Source organism: Cherax quadricarinatus, chromosome 13 (assembly GCF_038502225.1).
Source record: "Cherax quadricarinatus isolate ZL_2023a chromosome 13, ASM3850222v1, whole genome shotgun sequence".
NCBI classification, from domain to species: domain Eukaryota; kingdom Metazoa; phylum Arthropoda; class Malacostraca; order Decapoda; family Parastacidae; genus Cherax; species Cherax quadricarinatus.
The window spans coordinates 20,711,491-20,738,878 of NC_091304.1; the positions used below are offsets into that span (position 1 = coordinate 20,711,491).

The 27,388-nt window shown below is 39.4% G+C and overlaps 1 protein-coding gene across 5 annotated transcripts in view; it reads left to right on the plus strand.

Moving 5' to 3' along the window:
- The window catches only part of LOC128688506 (uncharacterized), a 145,236-nt gene that overhangs the window by 86,840 nt on the left and 31,008 nt on the right, over positions 1-27,388 (plus strand). For all 5 annotated transcript variants that reach the window (XM_070084573.1, XM_070084574.1, XM_070084570.1 and 2 more), the window contains exons 3-4: positions 17,618-17,749; positions 21,557-21,687. In XM_070084573.1, the coding sequence (XP_069940674.1) occupies positions 17,618-17,749; positions 21,557-21,687 (263 nt within the window). The remainder of the gene's footprint in view (positions 1-17,617; positions 17,750-21,556; positions 21,688-27,388) is intronic.

Here is a 27,388-nt window from a genome sequence, read left to right on the forward strand (position 1 = left end):
TTCATAGACTGATGTATTTTTGTACTATCTTTAATTCATCGTAGTATCAAGTGTTAGCATCGTATGCTTTTTTATTCTGTCATTTGAGCTGATCGCCGCTCCAGTGTGCATGATTTAAGTTTGTAGTTTTAAATAATACTTTTATTTTGTAGTAATTAGTGGCGCAGTATTACAGTTATTGCATTTATAGAAAGTATTGTACACAAGGGTGAGGGAGGACAGTAAAGATAAAGAGGTAAGAATATTGATAGGACCTTGCAGAGGACGGCATGTAAGCATGTCAAGGCGTTGAAGGAGAGGTTGAAGAGGAAAGCGGCTTGTTCTGTTCTTAGGTGAAAAGGCAATCAATCAATCAAATGATGCTGGACCGTCAGCACAATCTCTCAATTCTTTCAGGGTAACCAAGTAACTGTTACTTGGTTGCCCTGGTCCAATCGGCTTAAGGGCCGGCCTTAAGTCGATTGGACCGATTGCTCCCAATTTGGCCTCACGCCTAAGGGGGCCCCTCGCTAGAGTGTAATCTACTCTCGGCTTGTCAAGTACACACAAAACACGAAGTAAAAATAAAAGGGGAGGGGGGAATCTGAAGAAAGGAGTTTCTCCAAGCTGAAACGGATCAAAACTTACTTGAGATCATCGATTCAGCAAGAACGTTTGAACAGTTTGGTGATTATGTCCATTGAATCTGAAATTAGCAGGAGTTTAAACTTCGACAAAATTCTAAGACTTTACAGAGAAAAAAACAAGAAAAATAACTTTCTCCTAATAAAAGGCGATAATAATATGACTCATTTATAGTTTATGAATGTTAAAGTGATTTTTAGAAGTCCAAAAAAGATACTGTAATTTGTTTCCAACACAGCACTTAAATTCTGATTTTTTTCTGAACAAAAATTAATATTTTTAATAAATCTCACACAGTTACTAAAGCAAGTGGTATTGTGACTATGTACTTTTCAGAGGTGATATACAAATTTTGTTTGTTACTTGTAGGCTTACATGTATGCAATTTTATATTAAAATGTAGCTTACATCTGTTTGGTCTATTAACTCTCATGCATTTTTGAAGCGCACAATTTGATTACTTTCCATACATTGGACGAAATTATTAATTTTTACTGGAAAATCTCAAGAGATGTTCCTTAAACATGTGATGACCCGCTCCCAATCTGATGATTGGAAATTACTTCTCCCATGTGAGTTACTTAACTAATTTTTGTGCATCGTCGGTTAAAAATGCCGAATAAAGCATTTCTAACTTTTATTTACAAATGTCTTTTAAATTATTATTATTATTATTATTATTAATGTATTCATGGAAAACGCTAAGTGTATAAATTTAGCAAATCAAATATTAAATTTACCGGGTATTTTCTAAATACAGAATGTCATTGTATTTTGTAAAATATTTACATTGATGGACTAGGGTCGAGGACCCTACCACGGGTGGTCATTTGCACAGTTCTTTACCCCGCCTAGTGCCTTTAGTATCTTGGTCTCCACATCTAGTGAATTATTCAAGGGGCGGGCGGCACATAGCGCTCGCTGCCTTCCCATTATAATAGAGTATTGTGGAGTCATCTGGGTACTTGTGGTAATGTGAAGGGTTGCAGAGTTATTTGGAAGTGTTCCCGTCTTGGGTCGTCCAGACATTTACAGTAACGTAAAATGTTGTGGAGTTGTTTGGAAGTGTTGCATGCTGGGTCGTGTGAGCACTAGGCTTCATGTGGAGGATTGTTGAATGGTGTTGCCATGCTGGGGCGTATGAACACTGGTGATAATGTGGAGGATTGTAGACTTGTGCTGCAGTCTTAAGTCGTGTACTGATTATTAATGCGGATAATTCTTGGTAACGCAGTGGTATTCAGGGCTACTAGTCACAGTGCGGGAATTGTAGCTTTCTTGGTGAAGCACTTAGACATTGTTAATTACTTTTTTAAAGCATGACTTTAATTTTTTGTGAAAAAAAAATGAGAAGTGGTTTAAGATGTAATAATGTTCGCATTGTAAATTTAGGCTGAAAACAACGGTTGTTTAGTTCATGTGACACTAGCTTTCAAGCGTGCTTATACACACAGTTTATTTGTCACATTTAAGTTTTCAGTGTAAGAACCAGGAATTTTGAGACAACGCTTTGAGATTTAACAAGTTCGAAGAAAATTGATTTTTTTTTTCAGGTAATGAAATATAATACTTGTTGGCACTCAGCATCATCCATCCACATAACCTGACATGTGTGTTGATCTGACTAGGCTGATATGATGAAACAGATGTGAGTGCTATTAAAATATGTATCATATCATCGTAACCTAAACACTAATTAAACTTTCTTCAGTGTGTTGAATGATCCACTTTTTTTAAAATATTTACCTTCAAATTAGTGACTATTATTATTATCAAATTAAGCGATAAACCTGTGAGGGTCCCGCAGTACTGCCAAATTAGTGACAAATGTTCCAAGTAATCAGAAATTGACTCTGTCTGAAATTGTTACCTTATTTTTATTCTATATTTTACAGATATACAAGATTCTTTTACTTATTTCAATATCGGGAATGAGAATAAAATATAATTAAAAATGCGTGTGATATAGGAATACTTTTCAAAGTGATAATATTAAAGTATAAAGGCGTAAAGAATAAAAAGACAATTTTTATTACAACTTTTATAGTTGAGTCACTTTCGAAGCATTCCGATAAACATTTGAACGTTTTTTTTTTTTCATTAATAAAATATGTAGGGACATTTAAAATAATAGATAAAAATTATTTTAGAAATTGTAAACCTGAGCCAAACATCAAAGGAAATATCTAAAGCCATTGGTGACAATAAAAAAACTACAGTTTTATTTTTTAAAATAAATACTTTTGATTACAATGAAGAGCCTGTAAAACATAAAATAATCTTAGCTATTATGGTGATAAACAATTATGAACGGTAAAAATTAGAAGTTATTGTTAATCTGTTTGCTAAACTATAATTATTAAATTGATAGGTGGTAATCAGGTGTGGTCAGAACAAAGATACCGTAACTCCAAATCCTTAGATCAAGAACCCTTAATCCGCATCAAGGCAACCTCTCTTGAAGGGTCATATTCCCTACAAATAGTAAAAATGGGGGGGGGGGAGGGTAAAGGAGGTAATAGGATGGAGAGATGAGCACGTTGGTATAGTGCTTGTGTGTTTGTGCTGGTTCAGTATGTGGCACTCAGAGGTGCCCTCATTTTCCTGACAGAAGCTTCTCCCGTCAGGCCATTATGTTCTTGCCATGGTGGCGAGCCAAGTAGCAAAAACTGTAAAGCAAAAAATAAGGTGATGGTTATCTTTCTGTAAATTACTACAGTATATCATGCACTTGTTACCGAGATCTGAGTTTTTGTATATAAAAGCATATTAATGTATTTGATTACTAACAAAAGAATTAGTTGAATCGCCGTACCAGCATCATTGTGTAAGCTCAGTGGCACCATAGACACAACAAGAACCTCAACACCAATACATGTAAAACACACCATGCTAGGGCCCAGTGTTAGACTTCACCTACATTTACTTGTGCAGCTCATTCATTAGTATAGTTTGTAAATAATGCAATATTAAACTTGGTTTCACATTATTTCATCTACCAAGAATATGTTAAAATAATTTTGTTTGTATATTCTTTAAAATAACTCATAAATAACGAAGTGGTATGAATTAATATACGACTAACTGCAAAACTATCCATAAAAATGACAAGGAATTTTCAATATATTTGAGCTGTTTGTTTTCTTTTCGAGCTGGCTTGTTATGCCAAGAAACTCTAGTATGTTGTTTACTACAAATATGGATATACGGCACTCACCACCAAGTTTATTTATGCTGGGTAAGTTGCGCCGGTAACTGAAGACTCCAAGATGCTGTAACCAGTAAGCTCCTGTCATGATTCGCTCAAGTTAGCAACTCCAAGTGCAAATCTTAACTCTGAACAAATTTTAACACATTAACGGCCTAAATCTTATGCAAGTATTTAACTGAAACTGAGATGATCATTTTGCAGTAAATCATTCTAAAGTTATGAATGGTGATGGATAAAAGAGCGTATTGATCATACAAGTTTAGATTGGCTGGGCAACTTGCCAAAATAAATACGTGTCTGCATAGGCTTTACCCAGGAAAATAGTGTGACACTGGCGTAACCAGGTATGACATTTTGTATTGATACTCGGGCACAAGCGCACCTGCACTTAGTCTCTTATATGGTACCTTACGAAAGGCTTTTACTAGTCCTGATATATAACATGATACTCTCATCTTTGTCCATTATTTAAAATACTGTAATGAAAATTATTGCATTATTATATTTATGGAAAGCACTAAATCCGAGAGGACTTACTGAAGAAAAGTCAGTAAATTTAAGAACGATTTCTTGTGAGTCTGCGTTGAAACGCCCTCGATTACATCTGCTAGTAACAATTTAATTAGTAATAGCCAGCTGCTCTGTCAGTATATACCTAACTGACGCACACGCCTTGCTGGGGTGGAGAGGGATTACGGGAGGGGACGTTCAATGAATATTTGATTTTTTAGGGGGGGAAGGGAAGTTGCAAAGGTGAACCAAAAATATATGCGACAAGGATAGAAGATGGGTAAGTGCCAGATAACCAGACTGTGATGGATAGGTAGGCCAGCGGACCGTCAGTAATAACAGCCTGGTTGAACAGACGAGCCTGGCCCAGGGCCGGGCTCCGCTAATAGAAAAACTTTCGAAATTCATCGTAGGTAAGGTTTGCGTGGAGTCGATTCCGGAGGTCACCGCGGCCCGGTCCCAGACCAGGCTTCCTGATTGCTGGCCTGATTAATCAAACTGTTGGTCCCCCCCTGCCCGCGATACAATGTATGAACCACATTCCAGTTGATAAGTAACTGTTCTGAGGAATCCGTGGAATTCCCTCTTAAACACAGCTCTAGGGGTTGGTAACCCCAATTATGTATGAAGGGAGGGCGTTAAAGAATCGTGATCCCTTAATACTTATTGAGTTCTTTTTGTATATTCAACGATCTCTTGCTTTTCATTGGCGATATCCTGCACCGTCTGCCAAGCCTCTTGTGTGCATAAGTAGTGATTTCGGTGTGAAAGTTTGGGACTAATTTCTCCAATATTTTTCAGGTATAGATTATGTCTTTCTCACCTACCTTCTAAGGAGTATAGTTCTAGGGACTTCAACGCTTCCAGTAATTCAGGTTCTTGACTTGAGTTTATACGAGCTGTGAAGGCTCTGTACATTTTCCAGCTCAACAATTTCACCTGCCCTGAAGGGGGCCGTTAATACATAGTAATGGTCCAGCCTAGAGAGAACGAGGGACCAGAAGAGTATCATTGGCTTGGCGTCTCCTCTTTTGAAGATTTTAGTTATCCAGCCTATCATTTTTTTTTCTTGCATTTGTGATAATATTGTTCCTGAACGTGAAATCTGACATAACTCCCAGGTCTCTCACATTTAGCTTACGTTCTATTGAGTGATTTGAATTTGTTTTCTCGATCTTATTTTTATTTCATTCCATGGCGAAATAACTAGAATCATTGAACATCATATTGTTATCACTGGCCCACTGGAAGACTTAGTTTATATTAGTTTGGAGGCTTGCTGTGTCTTCTATTTGTGTCACTTATACAGATTCTGATATCGTCTGCAAAGTATAATCCGTTTGTTTGAAATGAAAATGAGGAAGAAGAATGGGGGCGAGTACCGTGCCTTGGGGGACAGTTTTAAGTTTAGGAAAGGGGCTTCTACCGTTAAGCTACCTTTGTTTGATGTAGTCTTCATAACTTGGCAGATCATACACATTCTGAAGGAACATGGCTATCTTCCCTTAAGAACAGTTACAGGTTTACTTCACAATATACAGTGCTTCTCGTTGTCGTAACTAAACCTCACAGACAGTATTTTCCTAGTGTAAATTATAGTATATTTTTATCGCCGGCATTTTAGTGAGTACGAGTTAGGGAATTTGTGGATGCTTGCAAATAGTTGAGTTTGGATACAGGGACTGAATATTCCTTGCATATTCTCCAGATCTGCACGGTCATCGACCATGAATGTGGTTGTTATTGTGCAGTGAGATGGATAGTGAATAAAAAGTACCATCTGCAAGCCAGGTTCTATAGGGAGATCTTTTTGTTGTGATTTTGTTTGTTGTATATGAGAAACCTGTAGAAATTTGCGAATAAATCTTGACATTTTACATATTTTGGTTCTAGCTTCAAATGTAGATGATTGGGGAAGAAAAAGCAAAATTCGCGTGTGATGATTAAAATGTAAGCCATTAAACCCACATTAGCGAGAATTTGTCATGCTGCACTATTTGTTTCAGGCTTAACAATGACCGGCTAAACGTACATTATTGGAGTGACAAATTGGGAAACTACAGCTGTGTTTTATTTAATGCGTCAGTGAAGTATTGTGACATTATTTATATTTTATTAAAAAGTATAAAATTTACGTAAAAAACTTTTCACAACACCTGTGAGTATATCTGTTCCTTATGCCAGAGGTCACAGATGGAATTTGTAAGTTTGTTTAAGAAGATCGTCTTATAAGGGAATGTGTGCGGCGGTCGTCTGCTGAAGTATTTATTTTGTTGACAAAGTGGTGAGCTAAGAGAGGGCACAGTCATTAGCTCTGAAGGAAAGTGAGAGAGGGTTGAGAAGGAAAAGGGTAAAGAGAAGGGAGAGAGGTGAAAATAAAATGAAAAAGGCGGTAAGGAGAATGAAGAGGGCAGTAAGGAGTTGGAGAGATAACGTGATTTTTTGTAATTAACACCATTAGGTAGACAGATACTTTAATCAAATGCTTTAATACCTCAACCAGATACAGGACACTGAATTTAACATTCCAGAAGGGCTGCAGCTGTCTACCACAATTTTATTACCTGGGCTACACCCACAACAATCTGCTAACACACAGGAACCTATTTTTACTGTTAGATGGGTAGGGCTCTAAGGAAATTTACCCATGTGTTTGTTCATAAGAACGAAGGAATACTGCATAAGACTTACTGGCCCATGCTTAGGCAAGTCCATCTCACACCTATCCGCACCCACTCATGTACCCGTCCAACCTATATTTAAAAGCCACCCAAAGTTTTTGCTTCAGTGACGCTATCTGGGAATTTGTTCCACTTACAACTATATTGCCAAATTTCCATTATCCTTTCTAAAACTAAATTTCTCCAACTGGAATACATTGCTATAAATCCTATCATGGCTAGATAATTTCACCATGATATTTATATATTTGTGTACTTCAGTCATACCTTACTAATTTTACACCTTCAGCCTTTTTTCCTAGAAAAGACTTCTAATACATAGAATCAACTTCGCCGTCCTTTATTTTCGAGCTCATTTATGACCATCCTGTAACATGGGGACTAAGCAACATAATCTAAGTGAGGTCTAGCTAAGATATATGAAGTTGAAGTATAACCTTAGGACTTCTGTTATTTATGCTTGATACAAGTCAGTAATTCTATTAGCTTTATTGTGAACAGTTATGCTCTGTTGTCGTGACTAAAGTTCTGCTAACGAGAACTCCTAGATCTTTTTCGCAGTCCTCTTGAATTAAGATCTACGTTGTTTAGCATATAAGTGCAATAGTTATTTCCTTTTCCTTACACTTGTCGGCATTATTTGAATCGAACCCGGAACTTTGCGTTTGAGTCAGGTGATCTCACAAATGTGTTATGCGGCAGTCCCGCTAGGTGAAGTGACAAGATGTGCAGCGGGGAGGATAATCTTAACAGATCAGCTTGTTTCTTTCCTCTTGTAAAACTCCGCACATTCCTTAGTGCGTCGAGCCCCTTCAGCTTCCTCCCTCAGTACCTCGAGCCCCTCCCACCTTCTCAGCTTCCTCCCTCAGTACCTCGAGCCCCTCCCACCTCAGCTTCCTCCCTCAGTACCTCGAGCCCTCACCTTCCCTCAGTGCTGAATCCTTACCTTCCTTCACTGCCTCCATATTTAGTCACAATCATCATGTTCTCGTCAGTCACTGGTTCTACTCGCCATATAGTTCTCAGTCGTTTCTCACTTCGTCCTCACCTGCCCTCAACGGCCATCTTTCCTCGACGCTCAACGTCTTAGACATCCCTCAGTCCATTACCCCTGGCAATGCGGCTTAAAAAAAAAACAAGAATAGAAATTCCCAGAGCGCAGTCATGCTCCATTCACGAGTTGTGCGTGTTGTTGTTGAAGCTGTTCTTGACAATAGCGAAACGTTTTTCACTCAGCTTGCATTATCCACTTTGAGTGAATTATGGCAGTGGGGTGTGAAATCTCTTTGCTTAAGTGCAGTTTTAGAAACGAGTGTTTTTAAAGCGTCTCCAATTATTGCAAGTATTTTTAAAGCGTCTCCAGTGATTGCAAGTATTTTCACCCTGAGATGGGTAAAAATTTTTATAATCGAAGTTACTCAAAATTACATGTGAAAAGAATACAATACTACAGAATCACGCATCAAGAAACTCGTGCAGGGTAAATAAAAATATATTTTAGGCAGGGATGGAGGTACCCGATCTTAAGGAAGAAAAAGGACAAACAATGAAAAACTTCACTGAGCTCGGAGATGCACGTCATTGGAACACAGCCATCCAGTTAGTTTTTTTCACACACCCGGGTCAGTACTTTAGATCAGAGAAAAATGGCAGGCGTCTCTTTAATCATTTTACTATACAAATTTTAACACGCAGATTGACACATTCGCGTCAATCTGTATTCAATTTTTTTTACATCCTTTTCACATACACCAGCTAATCCTAAATATAATTTACGAAACTAAATATAGTAGGCCATAGCATTTCATTAATAACTCACTTGTAATGGCGGAACCCAAAAAAAGGATGAAAATTATACATTATACAATATTTCTTACATTTTGTTAAATAGCCACGCTGATTAATGTTGTGCATGAGTAAGCGGCAAATGACGTGTAAGAGGGAGAGGCATGACAGGTATGAGAGGAAAGAACAGACTCGGCGGTTTTATATATATATATATATATATATATATATATATATATATATATATATATATATATATATATATATATATATAGTGGAAAATATAGCCTCAACGATGCTTCAGAGTGTGTCAGGGAAGGATAGAGCCCGCCTGCTGGCAGTGAGAGCCCCTCATGCTGGGGACTTTCTGTTGGCTGTTCCCAACTCCAGCCTTGGCACACGCCTCGACCCACAGACCATCCGCATCGGTGTTGCCCTTCGACTTGCCGCCCCTATTCTCGCCGAACACAGGTGTATTTGTGGCAGTGAAGCAGCAGACCGATTCGGGTACCATGGTCTTGTGTGCCGTAAATCCGAGGGAAAGATTGCAAGACATGAGGAGGTTAATAACATTATCAAGAGGAGCCTCACAACAGCTGGATGCCCAGCAGTAAGGGAGCCACCCCAACTATGCAGATCTGATGGCAGCCAGAAGCGTCCAGATGGTATCACCCTTCAAGCCTGGACAGATGGGAAGCAGGTGGTGTGGGACTATACATGTGCATCTACCTTGGCTGATACCTATCTCCAATACACCAGGGAGGAAGGAGGGGCAGCTGCCAGCTTTAGGGAGTCCCAAAAGTCTAGAAAATATGGAGAACTTGCCCATCATTATATGTTTGTTCCCATAGGCTCGGAGACCCTTGGCTCATGGGGAAAGAGTGCATCTAATTTCCTTAAGGAGCTGGGAAAAAGACTCATCAGGGTAACTAGGGATCCCAGGACAGCTAGTTTTCTGTTCCAGCGGCTCAGCGCGGCTGTTCAAAGGGGTAATGCATGCTGCATTTTGGGCACACGCCCCAGCTCTGAGGAGCTGGATGAGATTTTCGCCTTATAATCGGTGATACACACGTAACAACATGTATATATGTATATATATATATATATATATATATATATATATATATATATATATATATATATATATATATATATATATATATATATATAATATAGAAAGAGCGAGCGAGCTGGGGAGCTGGGAAGAAGACTGGAAGGGTGTGTTTTGGGGAGTGGCATTAGTAATCTTGTTCTGGCGTGGCTTGTTAACACCCCCCACCACCTACACCACACCCGCCACCCGAATGGATGTTTGCCTCATGATTCCTAACCCCATCCCCCCTCCCGACACACACACACACACACACACACACACACACACACACACACACACACACACACACACACACACACACACACACACACACACACTCATACACATACACCAGTTACACCATTTTTTTTCCGTCAAAGGAAGTGTTACTGTAATGCATTATCTGCAGAACCACATTTACATCCCACCACTTTACCAGCACCCCCACCATTATCATTTATCAGATTATCACATACAACATAACTATCACTTCCCACCGTTTTCCCCGCGTCCATCATTGTAAATTATCATGAACAGTCCCATCATCAGCCTATTGCTGTACCTATTGCCATAAATCCAATCTGCGGCTGATCCACTACACCCTAGAACGAGGGACTGGTGGTGACCTTTCGCGGGTGCTTGTGTAAACCAGGAAGATTAGTTTTTATCACTCGTTCCTCTCTAATTGCATCGGAAGTCCTTGTTCCGGTGTTTTTTTTTTCTAATAGCCTAATTAATTATCGCAAGGTTTCTGTTACACCGTAGTTTAATAATATCTCTATTATACTCATGAAAAGCGTGAAATACGTGCGAGCCATTCAGTGCTGCACAGAAAAGAAGCAGTGCATCATAGTATTTTATCAAAATTCTTTTCAGATGACTGGCCAGTATCAGGTGGGCACCCGATCTTATATGTATCAGTATAACAGAGGAACTTTTGAATCAAATTTTATGATTTTTATCTCTTAGCCTTTATACTAACATGCAGTGTACGGCGCTGTGGTTCACTCATAGTTGCACACTTTTACATTAATTTATTTCAGTTTCCAGTGATATTTTTCTGACGTTTCTACTACGTGTGTGCGTGTGTGTGTACTCACCTAATTGTGGTTGCAGGGGCCGAGACTCAGCTCCTGACCCCGCCTCTTCACTGATCGCTACTAGGTCCTCTCTCTCTGCTTCCTGAGCTTTGTCATACCTCGTCTTAAAGCTATGTATGGTTCCTGCCTCCACTACATCACTTGTTAGGCTATTCCACTTCCTGATGACTCTGTGAAGAAGTACTTCCTAACATCCCTGTGACTCGTCTGATTCTTCAGCTTCCAATTGTGACCCCTTGTTTCTGTGTCCCCTCTCTGGAACATCCTGTCTCTGTCCACCTTGTCTATTCCACGCATTATTTTGTATGTTGTTATCATGTCTCTCCTGACCCTCCTGTCCTCCAGTGTCGTCAGTCCGATTTCCCCCGAACTTTCTTCGTAGGGCATTCCCCGAGCTCCGGAACTAGCCTTGTTGCAAACCTTTGTACTTTCTCTAATTTCTTGACGTGCTTGACCAGATGTGAGTTCCAAACTGGTGCTACATACTCCAGTATGGGCTTGACGCACACAGTGTACAGTGTCTTGAACGATTCCTTACTAAGGTATCGGAACGCTATTCTCAGGTTTGCCAGGCGCCCATATGCTGCAGCAGTTATCTGGTTGATGTGTGCCTCCGGAGACGTACTTGGTGTTATGGTCGCCCCAAGATCTTTCTCCTTGAGTGAGGTTTGCAGCCTTTGTCCACCTAGCCTATACTCTGTCTGCGGTCTTCTTTGCCCTTCCCCAATCTTCGTGACTTTGCATTTGGCAGGGTTGAATTCGAGAAGCCAGTTGCTGGACCACGTGTCCAGCTTGTCCAGGTCTCTTTGTAGTCCTGCCTGATCCTCATCCGATTTATTCCTTCGCATTAGCTTCACATCATCTGCGAACAAGGACACTTCAGAGTCTGTCCCTTCCACCATGTCATTCACATATATCAAAAATAGGACTGGCCCCTGTGGGACCCCGCTCGTCACAGGCGCCCACTGTGACGTGTGTGTGTGTGTGTGTGTGTGTGTGTAGGTTGGTGGGCGGGCGAGATCTCCACGGTTAGTGCCGGAGAAGTCCTGGCGGAGTTCCATGACTCTTCCTTAACAGGTGGGAGGGCGTGGGTGACTTCCATATAACTTGGGGCTTAGAGTCCTAATCACAGATTTTGTAACCTTAACAATTATAATTGAAGGAAAATAAGTTGCAGTGTCTCTTTGTATAGAACAACTTGGGCGAGTTTTATTGAGGTCATTCAGTTTCCGTGACATAAACAGAATAATTCCCCGGAAAATCAGTCTCATACGCTGTTTTTTTTTTTTTAGTTGCACAATTCTATGGAAATCACCCACCAAGTATTGCTGAGTGAGTGTCTAATATTATTAGTATTTGACATATGCATACATATGAATGTGTATGCATAAGTGCATATACATGTGCACAAACACATTTATACACATGTATATGCACAAATATACATCTATACACACACACACACACACACACACACACACACACGATGTGAAGTTATTAATGAGAAGAATCAAATCAAGTGAGGATCAGGCAGGACTACAAAGTGACCTGGACAGGCTGGACACGTGGTCCAGCAACTGGCTACTCGAATTTAACCCCGCCAAATGCAAAGTCATGAAGATCGGGGAAGGGCAAAGAAGACCGCAGACAGAGTATAGGCTACGTGGCGAAAGACCTCGGTCAAGGAGAAAGATCTTGGGGTGAGTATAACACCGACCACATCTCCGGAAGCACACTTCAACCAGATAACTGCTGCAGCACATGGGCGCCTGGCAAACCTGAGAACAGCGTTCCGATACCTTATTAAGGAATCGTTCAAGACACTGTACACCGTGTACGTCAGGCCCATACTGGAGTATGCAGCACCAGTTTGGAATTCACACCTGGTCAAGCACGTCAAGAAATTAGAGAAAGTGCAAAGGTTTGCAACAAGGCTGGTTCCAGAGCTAAGGGGAATGTCTTATGAAGAAAGGTTAAGGGAAATCGGCCTGACGACACTGGAGGACAGGAGGTTTAGGGGAGACATCATTGCAACATACAAAATACTGCGTGGAATAGATAAGGTGGACAGAGACAGGATGTTCCAGAGAGGGGACAGAAACAAGGGGTCACAGTTAGAAGTTGAAGATTCAGATGAGTCAAGGGATGTTAGGAGGTATTTCTTCAGAGTTGTCAGGAAGTGGAATAGTCTAGCAAGTGATGTAGTGGAGGCAGGAACCATACATAGCTTTAAGGCGAGGGATGATAAAACTCGTGGAGCAGGGAGAGAGCGGACCTAGTAGCGATCAGTGAAGAGGCGGGGCCAGGAGCTGAGTCTCGACCCCTGCATCCACAATTAGGTGAGTACACATATGCATATATATATATATATATATATATATATATATATATATATATATATATATATATATATATATATATATATATATATATATACACACACACACACGTGGTGGTGGCTGCTCCTCGAGGAGCAGCCACCACGTGGTGAGTTCTGGCTGTTTTGTAACTTGATAGAAACCTCTAACAAACTAGTTGAGAGCTGCTCAAAGTCTGCTGTGAAATGTGTGGAAACTACACATATATACGTACATACAGGTAGAGAGTGGACCTAGTAGCGACCAGTCAAGAGACGGGACCAGGAGTTATGACTCGACCCTACAACCACAATATTTGGTGATACTTGTAGTGATGATACTTGTGGTGATATACATTCGTATTTTTGTGTTTCTGCATTACAATTTTATGACCATCCAGCATTAACACACAACATTCATATTATGTGTTGTTGTGTTACAATTTTATGATTATCCTGCACTAGTCATTTTGTTTACATTGCCGGGGCTTGAACTTATGGGATTCGGGGATATTTTTCTCGGTGATTGCAGCGACTGAAACACATTATTTATAATGTTCAGTATGCAGACATATAGTATAAGCACATGCATGCATGCATAAGCACAAGTATACTTACGTACTTGTAAACATATGCGCATCCACACATACATATATTTTTTGCTGTATTTCCATTTTATAACAGTTCTGCATTTTATAACATTTGTTTGCATTAAGGCAGAGGGAGTGTTATGGATGCGGTGATACCTTTCTCAGATCGGGCAGCCACAAAAACACTTTTAGCTATTATATTCTTGGGGAAGCCCAGAAGTTGTAGGGGTCATGGGAAATGGCAGTTAATTAGGTTTAATCCAAAGAAAGGTGCCTCAAATTCCTTGGGTCGAGAACCTTCACATCACTATCAAGAAAGAGTAACTCCAATTCCCCTCTCCACTTAAAGTGTAAGTTATAATTGAATGATAAACAAGACACTACTAACATAGTGAATGGCTTGGGTAATCAGTATTATGACGCCGCTTCAACCTTGAACATTAAAATATTGCGGGACTAAACTGTATTGTACTTGACCATCAGTTCTTTAATTTCTCATTCGAGTTCTAACTTTTCATCTTCCAAAACTAAACTGATTATACACCTCGTGTGTATCGTCACAAGAACCATGTTCGTGCATAAGATATAAAGGCCACATTGAGAGGTCATAGGTTAAATTGAGCTTCCTGTGTGTCCGCTCCCTAACTTTTCAACATTAAAGATAATTTAATGAAAATTCATTACATAATAATTATCAGTAGATGTCATAAAATTCAGACTCCCTTTGAATAAGTTCTTGCTTTTATACCCTTTCTTAAGGCAACCAGCATACTTTAAATAAATCATAAGATGATTTACTTATTGTATGTTAGTTGTGTTAACAGTAGCTTGGTACGTCCTCCATGGCAACACCAGGCCATGACACGTGCCCTTACCTTCTCGTGATCACCTGGGCGGAGCTGCCCTGTGGTTTTGCATCAGTGTTACTTTTATCCAAAGATGAGCTCAAAGATTTTGTCAAGATAACCTTCCTTATAGGATTATCGCATTGTTCCCGGGATAATTGGCCGATTGTTTGGGCTGTTCGCAGTCCGAGAAGTCACTTGGGAAACTGACGAGTCTTGGTTAGCCTTACATGCAGTGTGCGTGCCGTGCTCGGCTAGCTGCACTTTGTGTGTGTACTCACATAGTTGTGGTTGCAGGGGTCGATTCACAGCTCCTGACCCCTCCTCTTCACTGGCCGCTACTAGGTGCGTGTATAGTAGTAGCGGCCAGTGAAGAGGAGGGGCCAGGATATATATATATATATATATATATATATATATATATTACATATATATAATACATATATATGTCGTGCCGAATAGGCAGAACTTGCCATCTTGGCTTAAATAGCAACGCTCATCTTGCTATATAGGACAAGCGAAAATTTGTGTATGCAATAATTTCGCCAAAATCATTCTGAACCTAACGAAAAAAATATGTTCCACCGTGTTTGTTTAGTATTAAATTACTGTAAACAAATCTAAAATATATTTAGTTGGGTTAGGCTAAAATAAATTGTTCTTGTTATAATAAGGTTAAGTAAGTTTTCTAAGATTTGTTTGGAGCAAAATTATAATTTTTTGCATTAACGTTAATGAAAAAAATATATCTTTAAACGTATAAGAGAAATTTTTAGAAAGGACTTAATTTTAAATGAGTTTTGGCTAATTGACCACTTTTACATATTCGGCACGACACACACACACACACACACACACACACACACACACACACACACACACACACACACACACACACACACACACACACACACACACATATATATATATATATATATATTGTGTGTGTACTCACGTATTTATACTCATTTATTTGTGATTGCAGGGGCCGATTCATAGCTCCTGGCCCCACCTCTTCACTGATTACTTGGTCCTCTCTCTCCCTGCTCCATGAGCTTTATCAAACATCATCTTAAAACTAGGTATGGTTCCTGCCTCCACTACATCACTTATTAGGCTATTCTACTTCCTGATGACTCTTTGACTGAAGAAGTACTTCCTAACATCCCTGTGACTCGTCTGAGTCTTCAGCTTCCAATTGTGACCCCTTGCTTCTGTGTCCCCTCTCTGGAACATCCTGTCTCTGTCCACCTTGTCTATTCCACGCATTATTTTGTATGTTGTCATCATGTCTTCCCTGACCCTCCTGTCCTCCAGTGTCGTCATTCCGATTTCCCTCAACCTTTCTTCGTAGGACACTCCCCTTAACTCAGTGACTGGTCTCGTTGCAAACCTTTGCACTGTGTGTGTGTGTGTGTGTAATATCATAGTAAACTGGTGATATCGCAATATGCAAAATAACCATGTTGTAAAGAATGGTGAATTTACAAAACACTACGAGTGTAAATAAAGCACAAGTAAACAGCATCACGCAGTTAAAATAACCTGCAACCCTCAGTAGTTGTAAGTACTTTAATAGAAGCTCGAAATACTCCACGTTTTTATTAGGTAGATAAGTAGGTTAGGTTGAGGCGTGTGACTGGAAGTCGGCCAAGCGAGTAAGCAGAGGTAGCTGGATCGACCCAAGGTCGCCGGGATGTGAGATCCTGTGCTTGACACTACCATTAGTGTCGATTACTATACCAGGATATGAATAATTATATATACTTTAAAGTAAATTATTTAAAGTTGAAAACATATTATTGCGTTTCAATGTATAATTTAATTTCGATTAGTCTGAGGTATTTTAAATTGTAAGGGTTAACATTCATTGTTTACAACGCAGTTAGCTTTAGGCTGTTGAAGTACTATAGGAAGGGCTCACAAGTGGCTAGGCTCGACAGTTTGGACAACAGATCACAGAAAATATGCTACAAGTCACAACGTTATTATAGTTAGTTTAATATGTTTATTATGCACCCCATACCCATCCTGCGGGCGGTAGTCAAAAGATTACAGAGGTACATAATTGGTCCAGGGACTGGACTCCAAAGTTTTGATAGCTGAGTAAGTTACATTATTATTATAATCAAAGGGGAAGCGCTAAACCCGTAGGATTATACAGCGCCCGGGGGGGGGGGATGTGGAAGGCATTCAGGCTTAATTCGGGGAACTGGAGCACAGTTCCAATTCCCTAAATCAAGAGCCCCTCACCAACATCAAGGAACCTTCCATGAGGGGTGAGCAAGTTACAAAGGTAATGAACTAGATCTGGTCATAATCATGATCAAGTTACAAAGGTAATGAGCTCCAGGTTGAGCTGGTCACACTCATGAATAATTGCAAAGGTAATGAATCATAAACACATTAATCATGAGAATTTACAAAGGTAATGAGCTCCAGGTAGAGCTGGTCACAATCATGACAAGTTTCAAAGGTAATGAATGATAAACACGTTATGACATGATTACAATCATAGGCAAATTACAGAGTAATGAGCACGTTATTATAGCCAGCTCGTTTTTATGGATTCGGGTCCATATTTCAACTTAATTTAATACGAACCTACCATCACCCACCTCCCGTAAAACTTATGTATTTAGTCACTTTTGCATTGTATATTAGGATAATGGCTTAATTATATTATATGACTACTAGAAGATGGTGGACCTGTAGCAACAATAGTTAAGGTGGTAATGAAAAGTAAAAATTGAAGAACCCAAGAAATGTGTACACACATTATTCTTCAATAATTAATGCTTAATTTTTTCTTTTCTTTACAGAAACTTGGGGTGCTTCAGAAAACAGTGGAGGAGGTGAATGGGCGCTTGGAAGAAGCAGAGAAGACTGCAGAATCCTGGGGACCCATTCCTCATGATCCCAACCTCGCAGATCAACATGCTCACAACGTCAGGGTTAGTATTTCGAAAAATGTTCCATTTTTTGTTTTTCTTTAGAGAAACGTTAATGTTTAAATTTCCATTTATTAACCATGTGAGTATTTAAAACTGTATGGTTACCGGGAGGTTATTCCGGGGATCAACACCCCCACGGCCCGGTCCATGACCAGGCCTCCCGGTGGATCAGGGCCTGATCAATCAAGCTGTTACTGCTGGCCGCACGCAGTCCAACGTACAAGCCACAGCCCGGCTGATCCAGCACTGACTTTAGGTATCTGTCCAGCTCTCTCTTGAAGGCAGCCAGGGGTTTATTGGCAATTCCCCTAATGCTTGATGGGAGGCTGTTTAACAGTCTTGGGCCCTGGACACTTATGGTGTTTTCCCTTAGTGTACCAATGGTGCCCCTACTTTTAATTGGGGGCATTTTGCATCGCCTGCCCAGTCTTTTACTTTCGTAGGGAGTGATTTCTAGGTGCAGATTTGGGACCATTCCTTCCAGGATTTTCCAAGTGTAGATTATGATATATCTCTCCCTCCTGCATTCCAATGAGTACAAGTCAAGTGCTTCCAAGCATTCCTAGTAGTTAAGGTGCTTGACAGAACTTATACGTGCAGTAAAGGATCTCTGTACACTCTCTAGATCTGCGATTTCACTTGCTTTGAATGGAGATGTTAATGTACAGCAGTATTCCAGCCTAGAGAGAACAAGTGATTTGAAAAGGATCATCATTGGCTTGGCATCTCTCGTTTTGAACGTTCTCATTATCCATCCTATCATTTTCTTTGCACGTGCGATCGTGGCACTGTTGTGATCCTTGAAAGTGAGATCCTCAGACATTACTACTCCCAGATCCCTTACATTATTTTTCCGCTCTATTGTATGGCCAGAGTCTGTAGTATACTCTGTTCTAGTTATTATCTCCTCCAGTTTTCCATAACGGAGTAGTTGGAATTTGTCCTCATTGAACATCATATTGTTTACCGTTGCCCACTGGAAAACTTTGTTTATATCTTCTTGGAGGTTAACCGCGTCCTCAGCAGATGACAGCCTCATGCAGATCCTAGTATCATCCGCAAAGGATGATACGGTGCTGTGATGTACATCTCTGTCTATGTCTGATATGAGGATGAGGAATAAGATGGGGGCGAATACTGTGCCTTGTGGAACAGAGCTCTTCACTATGGCAGCCTCCGATTTAATTCTGTTGACCACTACTCTTTGTGTTTGATTTGTTAGGAAGTTGAAGATCCATCTCCCCACTTTCCCAGTTATTCCTTTAGCACGTATTTTATGGGCTATTACACCATGATCGCATTTGTCAAATGCTTTTGCAAAGTCTGTGTATATTACATCTGCATTCTGATTTTCTTCCAGTGCATCCAAGGCCATATCATAGTGATCCAGTAGTTGTGAGAGGCAGGAGCGACCTGCCCTGAACCCATGTTGCCCTGGATTGTGCAGATTTTGGGAATCCAGGTGATTTGCAATCCTGCTTCTTAGCACTCTTTCAAAGATTTTTATGATGTGGGACGTCAGAGCTATTGGTCTATAGTTCTTAGCTAATGCTTTGCTGCCACCTTTATGGAGTGGGACTATATCCGTTGTTTTAAGTGACTGTGGAATTTCACCCATGTCCAAGTTCCTCCTCCATAGTGTACTTAGGGCACGCGAGAGGGATTTCTTGCAGTTCTTAATGAAAACAGAGTCCCACGAGTCTGGGCCCTGGGCTGAGTGCATGGGCATGTTGTCAATGGCTTTTTCGAACTCTATCAGAGTTAGGGTAATGTCGGAAATCTGGCATACATTTATGGAGTTTTGAGGCTCATTCATGAAATCATTTAGGTCGTCGATCCTCAGACTGATTAGTGGTTCACTAAACACAGAGTCGTACTGGGATTTCAGTATTTCACTCATTTCCTTGTTGTCATCTGTGTAAGTCCCATCCTGTCTGAGTAAGGGCCTGATACTAGATGTGGTATTTGCCTTGTTTTTGGCATATGAAAAGAAATATTCTGAATTTCTTTCAATTTCACTAATAGCTTTAAGCTCCTCCTGTCTCTCCTGGTTCCTGTAAGAGTCATTTAACTTAAGTTCCATAGTTTCCACTTCCCTGGTCAGCACCTCCTTTCGTGTATCAGATATTCTAGCACTCCTGAGGAGCTCAGTGACTCTTCGTCGTCTTCTGTAGAGGGAGCGTCTTTCTCTCTCCAGTTTACTCCTGCTCTTCTTTCTTAGGGGAATATGCCTAGAACATGCTTCAGCTGCCAGGAAGTTGATCCTTTCAAGGCACTGGTTTGGATCCATGTCGTTTAAGATATCTTCCCAACATGTTTCGTTTAGGACATGGTTTACCTGGTACCAGTTGATGTTCTTGTTGGTATATGAAAATATTTTGTACTGTTGGTATTACTACTGTATCGAGTTACTCAAGGTATTGGATAAGTAATATTGTGGTTTGATTTTCACCGAAATATTCATATGAACGTAAAATATCAACATAGTATGCCCAGATTTTTAGTTAAAAGCTTTCAGCAAATATATTTATTTTAGTATCTAACTCCTTTGCACAAAGGAGATGACCTGAGTCATAGGAGCTGTAAAGCTCCAATACTGGACAAACGTTGGAGTTAGTGAACTTAGCTTGATACTTCAGCATACTGTATTGTTGGACTTTTGTTTGTCTTGCCAATGTTTTGTCCAAAACTCATATATGAGAGTTTGTTGATGAGAGGTTTCAATTTTAATTTTTTTTGTCTTATTCTACTAAATATTTTTTAGATAAATTTAAATTTATTTAATAATTCATACATAAAATCAGTGATTCATAATTTTTTGTTGTGTTCAGACTGATTTTAGCAGATTTATTGCATAAAAAAAATTGCTGTGATTATTTAGCAAAAATTACCCATGCTCTTTAGGTGAAACTTGCCACTTCATCTTATTCAGTATGACATTCATACATTGCTTGACAACATCACAGTAATCAGTATTGCTTTTTTTCATTTTTATTATTATTATTATTTATTTATTTATGGGGAAGTGTTAAACCCATTTTGGTCATACAGCACCTGAGGAAAAGGGATGATCAGATTTGTTCCTAAGAAGTATGGAGAAATTACCTCCAACATGGAGAGGGGGCAGTAAGGGGGTTGTGACCCCCCTCCACCATTCCCACAGTACAAGAAAGGGGCGAGTAGCAAGAGTAGAGTAATTCACATTCTTTGGATTAAACGTCCTTCACTGCCTCAAACCCCTATTCCTTGTTCTTTAAAGGCACCTTAATATGTAATTACAATATATTGTTGTGCATGGAGTTCAAATTGTATTTCTAGCATACAACATATCGTGAAGTATGAAGTGTAGCCGAGTGATTCAATTTCATCAATAAAATTGTGTATTTTTAATAACTTGTTGAATCCTTCATTTTTTTTTTTTTTTGAGCTCTGTACTTTATTTTGCATCACTGCCTATAAGATTCACACACCTGGTCATTTTTTTAATAATGAATTATTTTTATAGTGAATTATTTGTTGTAGACGAAGTTAACGTAATTACACTTTATTATTTTGTAAAATTATCTTATGTGCTTTCAGTATTGCAAAACATGTAAACTTTCTTTGGGGGAAAAGGAAAGTACATATATATTGTTTATTAGAGGTGTGGTGTATCCTTTCCTTCCTTGGATCAAACTTGATTACCTCTCGTTGCCCAGGCACTTTGACCCCTTTGCTTTTAGGACTTTCAACAAGTATAATAATCATTATCAGAAGTACGTATTAAGAATACGTATATGAAAATACTGTATATTCTTTTATGTTCAGAAATTCCGTGAGGGCTTGGCAGACCTGCAGCGGGGTGTTGATGATGTCAATGATCAAGCTGCCCGCTTCTCTGCTCACAATGTACCTCTGACTCCAGCAAACTCTGCCAAACTTCATGACCTCAATAACAGGTACTACAGTAGAGCCCTCGGAAAGCATAATTACTAAGCAGAGTATAATAAAGCAGTACAGTAATATGAATGAAATTACTGTGACATGTATCTAACAGTACAGTACTGTATATGTATATGAAATAAGGTGTCATTGCAGAGGATTACAGGAACAGAGCTGTGTTTGAGGTTTTGTATATTCATTGGTCAGTCATATATGTATTGCTATTGTTTTTAATTTTCCTGAAAGTTGCTCAGAGGCTCCATTGTTTCACATAAGCTGCCCAATCTATGTGATATGGTCCTCTGCTGTAGTATACAGTATTACACCTAGATCCTCTTCTTTGGTTAATGTCTGTTGTTTCTTAACTCTCAGGGTATACTTCATCTACATCTTCCCTTTGCCTCCTCACTCAAAATAAATGTAGGGTTGCTGTTCCACTAATGTAAAAATGCATACAGGTTCTGTGATTTTTAGAGCACCACTAGTGTTGAACTTTCATGTGATATAGCTATTAAAACAGTGACAATGCATTCCATATGTTGTGAGGTATGTGTACAGTATTTCTGGCAGTATTTTTTTTTTTTAGTGATTTAACCCTTTCACTGTCCAGACCCTCAAAATTAATATTGCTCTCAGTGTTCACTGATGGAATTATGCAGGTGCAAAGTTAGCTGTCTGGTCAGAATTTACATATCAGCAATTTTGCCAAATTTGAGTCCTACATAAAGTCATTTTTTTTTTTTTTTTTTTTTTTTGATGAAATTCTTAGCTGTTTCACTAGTATGCCCTCTATTCTTTTGATTGAGCAAAAGAAACTGCCCATTCAGCTATTATAACTACCCTGTAAAGTTCACAAGTCGGTAATTTGGCCAATTTCTCGCAAATTTAAAAAAAATAGCAAGTTCTAAATGTGCAAAATAAGCAATGTAGACATTCCTGGCACAAAAACATTACATCTTTTCATTTATCTCCCCAGGCCTCGCCTGTATTACATATTCCTTCCATTTTTAATTCATAATCACACAAAAATAGAAGATTTACTTTGTTTCCCAGACAATAAAATAAAACTAGGAATGATTGGTCATGGTTTACAGCATCTCAATAATTGAATCAAACCTATTAAAATGTATAAAACAGACTGTCCTTAGGAAAATCAAATATTTTCTTTTACTTTGAGCTCCATTTTAAGCTACTTACGGTTCTGAAATTGACTAAAATCATTTCTCTTTCAGTAGTATGTCTTCCACTCTATCAAATGATAGCAAGAAACAGCCATAAAAACCATCCTAGATAACACCTCAAAGTCATTATTTTCAGTCAAACACATGGTCAGTGTTACTCTTCCCCTTCTGCACTGCATAGGGCAGAATTTTTTTTATGCTGCGCACACCATGCAGACCCATTCTCTCATATCTAGGCCAAAATTTACTGTTCACATCTTATCTGAGTGAGCTGAGCTCATGTCATAGAACTTCATGAGGGACCCTAGCTTCATTGAAGTAGTTCTGCCTGGCAGCAACTTAAAGGGTTAAGGTGGGCAGTAAAGATATCTGTACAGTTTCCAGTTCTGATATCTCTCCTGCCTTGAAAGACAGTGCGAGCACATTCTAGTATGTATTCAAGATACTTTAGGATGATTGATTTGAATAATGCAGTACCATCGATATACAGTGGACTCACGAGTTTCGTGATTAATCTGTTCCAGAGAGCCTGCCGAATGTCAAAATTGCTGAATGGCGAAACCATTTTCCCCATAAGAAATAATGGAAAGAAAATTAATCTGTTCCAGACACCCAAAAATATTAAAATAAAATATTTTTTTCAAATTAAATAAAGATTTACATACTGAAAACAATGGGAAATCAAGTACATGCATATAAAAAAAAATAATATTACAGTTACCCTTACTGAAGACTTCTGGGTGGATGGAAGACGGGAGGAGGGGATAGGAGGAAGGTGTACACTATTGTTTGGAAGGAGAATCTCCTTCCATTATGACTTCAGGTATGAAGTCCTTATCTGGAGTTATTTCCCTTCTTTGTTTTTTTAAAGACACTGGCACTGGGAACAACTTGAGAGTCACTGGAACCCTGTCGCACAAAATATCTGTCCAGAGAGCTCTGTTTCTGTCCGAAGTGGGACACAACACTGTCATTGTACATGTTGCCAATATGGCCTGCAACAACTTTGTTAGGGTGAATGGGGTTTGCCATACATCCTGGCAAGCTCTGTAACACGTACTCCACTCCCATATTTTTCAATGATTTCCTTCTTGAATTCAGTCGTGTTCCTCACTTTCTTTACCAAAGGGCTAGCACTAGCTTTCCTTGGGCCCATGGTGACTTATTTAGCAGTTGCGATCACAAAAAACAATGGATTACATACGAACCTGCGGGGTGATGGTCACGTGTTGGTAAATAATGGCACGCTGAGCGTGAATGGCGTGGGAGACTGGCTTTATGTGCGCGGTGACGGGCAGACGGGTACCGGACGGTCACCGAATCACGAGTCTAATCATGAACCGCGAGGGCAAATTTTGCCGAAAAAACTCACCGAAAGTCAGATTTCATGAAAGTCGATGCTGCCGAAACTCGAGGGTCCACTGTACAGTACAGTGGACCCCCAGTTATCAGCCGTAATCCATTCCAGAAGGTCGGTCTAAATCCGAAAAGGCTGAAAACCCAAGTACAGTGGACCCCTGGATAACATAATTAATCTGTTCCAGAGAAAGTGTCTTATACCGAATCTGACTTAATCCAAATTAATTTTCCCCTTAAGAAATAATGGAAATCCAATTAATCCATTTCAGATGTCCAAACGTATTAAAAATATGTTTTCTACATGAAATGTACATTTACCTACATAGAAAACAATAATACATGAAGAATAAAACAGTAATAACATCACACTTACCTTTATTGAAGACATGGTGATGTATGGAAGACAGGAGGAGGGGATAGGATGGAGGAGTTTACAATAGTTTGGAAGGGGAATCCCACTCCATAATGACTTCAGGTACCAAGTCCTTGTCCTGGGTTACTTCCCTCCTTTGTTTTTTAATGCCACTAGGACCAGCTTGAGCCACTGGACCCCTATTGCTCAAAAAAGTTTTCCAGAAAGGTCTGTTTCTGGCATATGTTAGGAATTGTGTTGGGAAACAGGATAATGTAGTCCTTCAATATGACACTAATATCAGCTCTATGGCTTATTTATGTAGCAAAATTGATCTAATATGACATAATGAACAATATTAATAACATAGAAACATGACATATACTCTAGAATGAATAAAATACGTCATTAAGTATGTCACGAGTGTTGCTCTGTTGTTGTTGAGTGTATAAGGGCCACTGAGACATAAGCCGTATATAGTGGTGGTGGTGGCAGCAGCGGTAGAGACTAGAGACGGCAGTGTTGTCAGTCGCTCTATATAACTCCAACAACATTGGAGGAGTTAGGGTCGTGCTGTCCTTTTTCTATCGATTAATCGCTTGCTTACTTGCTATAGTTAATGTTACACTTTATCGCTGGCTGGCACTATAGCCTTTATAGACTCCTGCTGCTTTAGTATCATGCATATTGCAGAATCAGTGAAAAAGGCACATTCTCCCCTCTCTCCCAGCCCTTTGGCTGGCACTAGAAGCTTTCTTTTGGCCCATGGTGGCTTATTTACCAGTTACAAGCACTAAAAAGAATGGAATAAAACAAAATGTATCGTATGAACGCGTGGGATTGTCCTCACTGGCTGGCAAACAATGGCACACTGGGTAGCTCAGGCCCCGACACGAATGACTTACACCGAGTTCAGTGACATTCACATTATACAGTGGACCCCCGCTTAACGATCACCTCCAAATGCGACCAATTATGTAAGTGTATTTATGTAAGTGCGTTTGTACGTGTATGTTTGGGGGTCTGAAATGGACTAATCTACTTCACAATATTCCTTATGGGAAAAAATTCGGTCAGTACTGGCACCTGAACATACTACTGGAATGAAAAAAGTTCGTTAACCGGGGGTCCACTGTATATAATTACTTATAGTTACTTATTCCGAATATTACTTATTCCAATGACGTCTTAATCCAGGGGTCCACTGTAATATTTCCCATAAGAACTAATGTAAATACAATTAGTCCATTCCAAACACTCAAAAATATTAACAAAAAATACATTTTTTAAAGATTAACTATAGTTTTACATATAGAAAACAATGAGAAATAAATATAAAGCTCAAATTTTAATGATAAATGAACATAGCATACCTTTAATGAAGACTCTTGTTGGCATATTGAAGAAGGCGAGGAGGGGAGAGGGAGTTGGGAATCCCCCTCCATAAGGACAAAAGGTATCAAAACCCTCTCTGGGGTTACTTCTCTTCTTTGTTATTTACTGCCACAGTACATTCATTACTACCCTTAAAATATTTATAGTCTTAACGTAGGGACACGTATGTAGCCCCCCTGGGCTACACTACACAGCCATATTATTACCATGTTCACTGAGTTAATCGTTTCTAACAACTACCTGTAGATGCCATCATAAACAAAGGGAGAAATAATGAATAATTCTTGCCAAAAATTGTAAATAAACACGTATGAAGGGCGGTGACTGGGCCAGATGCCAGATTCACAGTTACCTAAAAGAAGACATTTAATGTGCACAAGAGTGATTATTATTAAACATACCTCGCATATAAACATTGCATGTTTTTATATACGTACTATATAACGTGTTTCTTTAAGCCCAGGGTGGCTTATTTCGCAGTTGCACTCAAGCAACCACAAAAAACAATGGATTATAACGAAATGTTTGGATGAATGCACAGAGTGTTGCTCACTCACCCTGACACACAGCCAGACTGACTCACAAACGCGGTGGAGTGGCGGGTGGATGCGTCCAATACGGCCGATTTTTGAGTTACCGGCAGAAATCCAGGACAGAATTTCGGCCAAAAAAACTGCCGAAATCCGAACTGGCCAGCATCTTGGGTTCCACTGTATAGTGGAACCCCGGATTTCATCATTAATCTGTTCCAGAAGGTTGGTTTAAATCCGAAACGGATGAAAACCGAAGCAATATTTCCCACAACAAATAATGTAAATCCAATTAATCCATTTCAGATACCCAAAAATATTAACAAAAAATAAATTTTATAGAGAATAACTATAGTGTTGCAGTTCTTCATTGGTTAGCTCTTCCCTGTGGTTGTCCACCAACTCTTCCACATCCTGGTCACTCACATCCAACCCCATGAACTTTCCCAAAGCGACAATAGATTTCACAACAGGCATAGGGCTGTCAAGTTTACACTAACTTACATTAAGTTAGTAATAGAACTAGGCATTAAAACACAATAAAAAGTAAAATACATACACAGTACATTCATTACTTGCCTTAAAATATTTGTAGTCTTAATGTAGGGTGAGAGGTGAGTAGTACATATTTATTTGTAGTCCCAGGCAGACTACATCTGCTTGGGCTATGCCTGCCTGCTACATATACTGCAGCCTACAGCCATATTATTACCATCGACATACCATGTTCACTGAGTTTAATCGTTTCTAATTACCTTTAGATGCCATCATAAACAAAGGGAGAAATAATGAACAATTCATGCCGAGAATTGTAAACTAAAGCTTTATGTTATGTAAAGTGTGTTAAGGGCGGTGACTGGGCCAGACGCAGATTCATACAGTTTTCTCTAACGCTGGACCA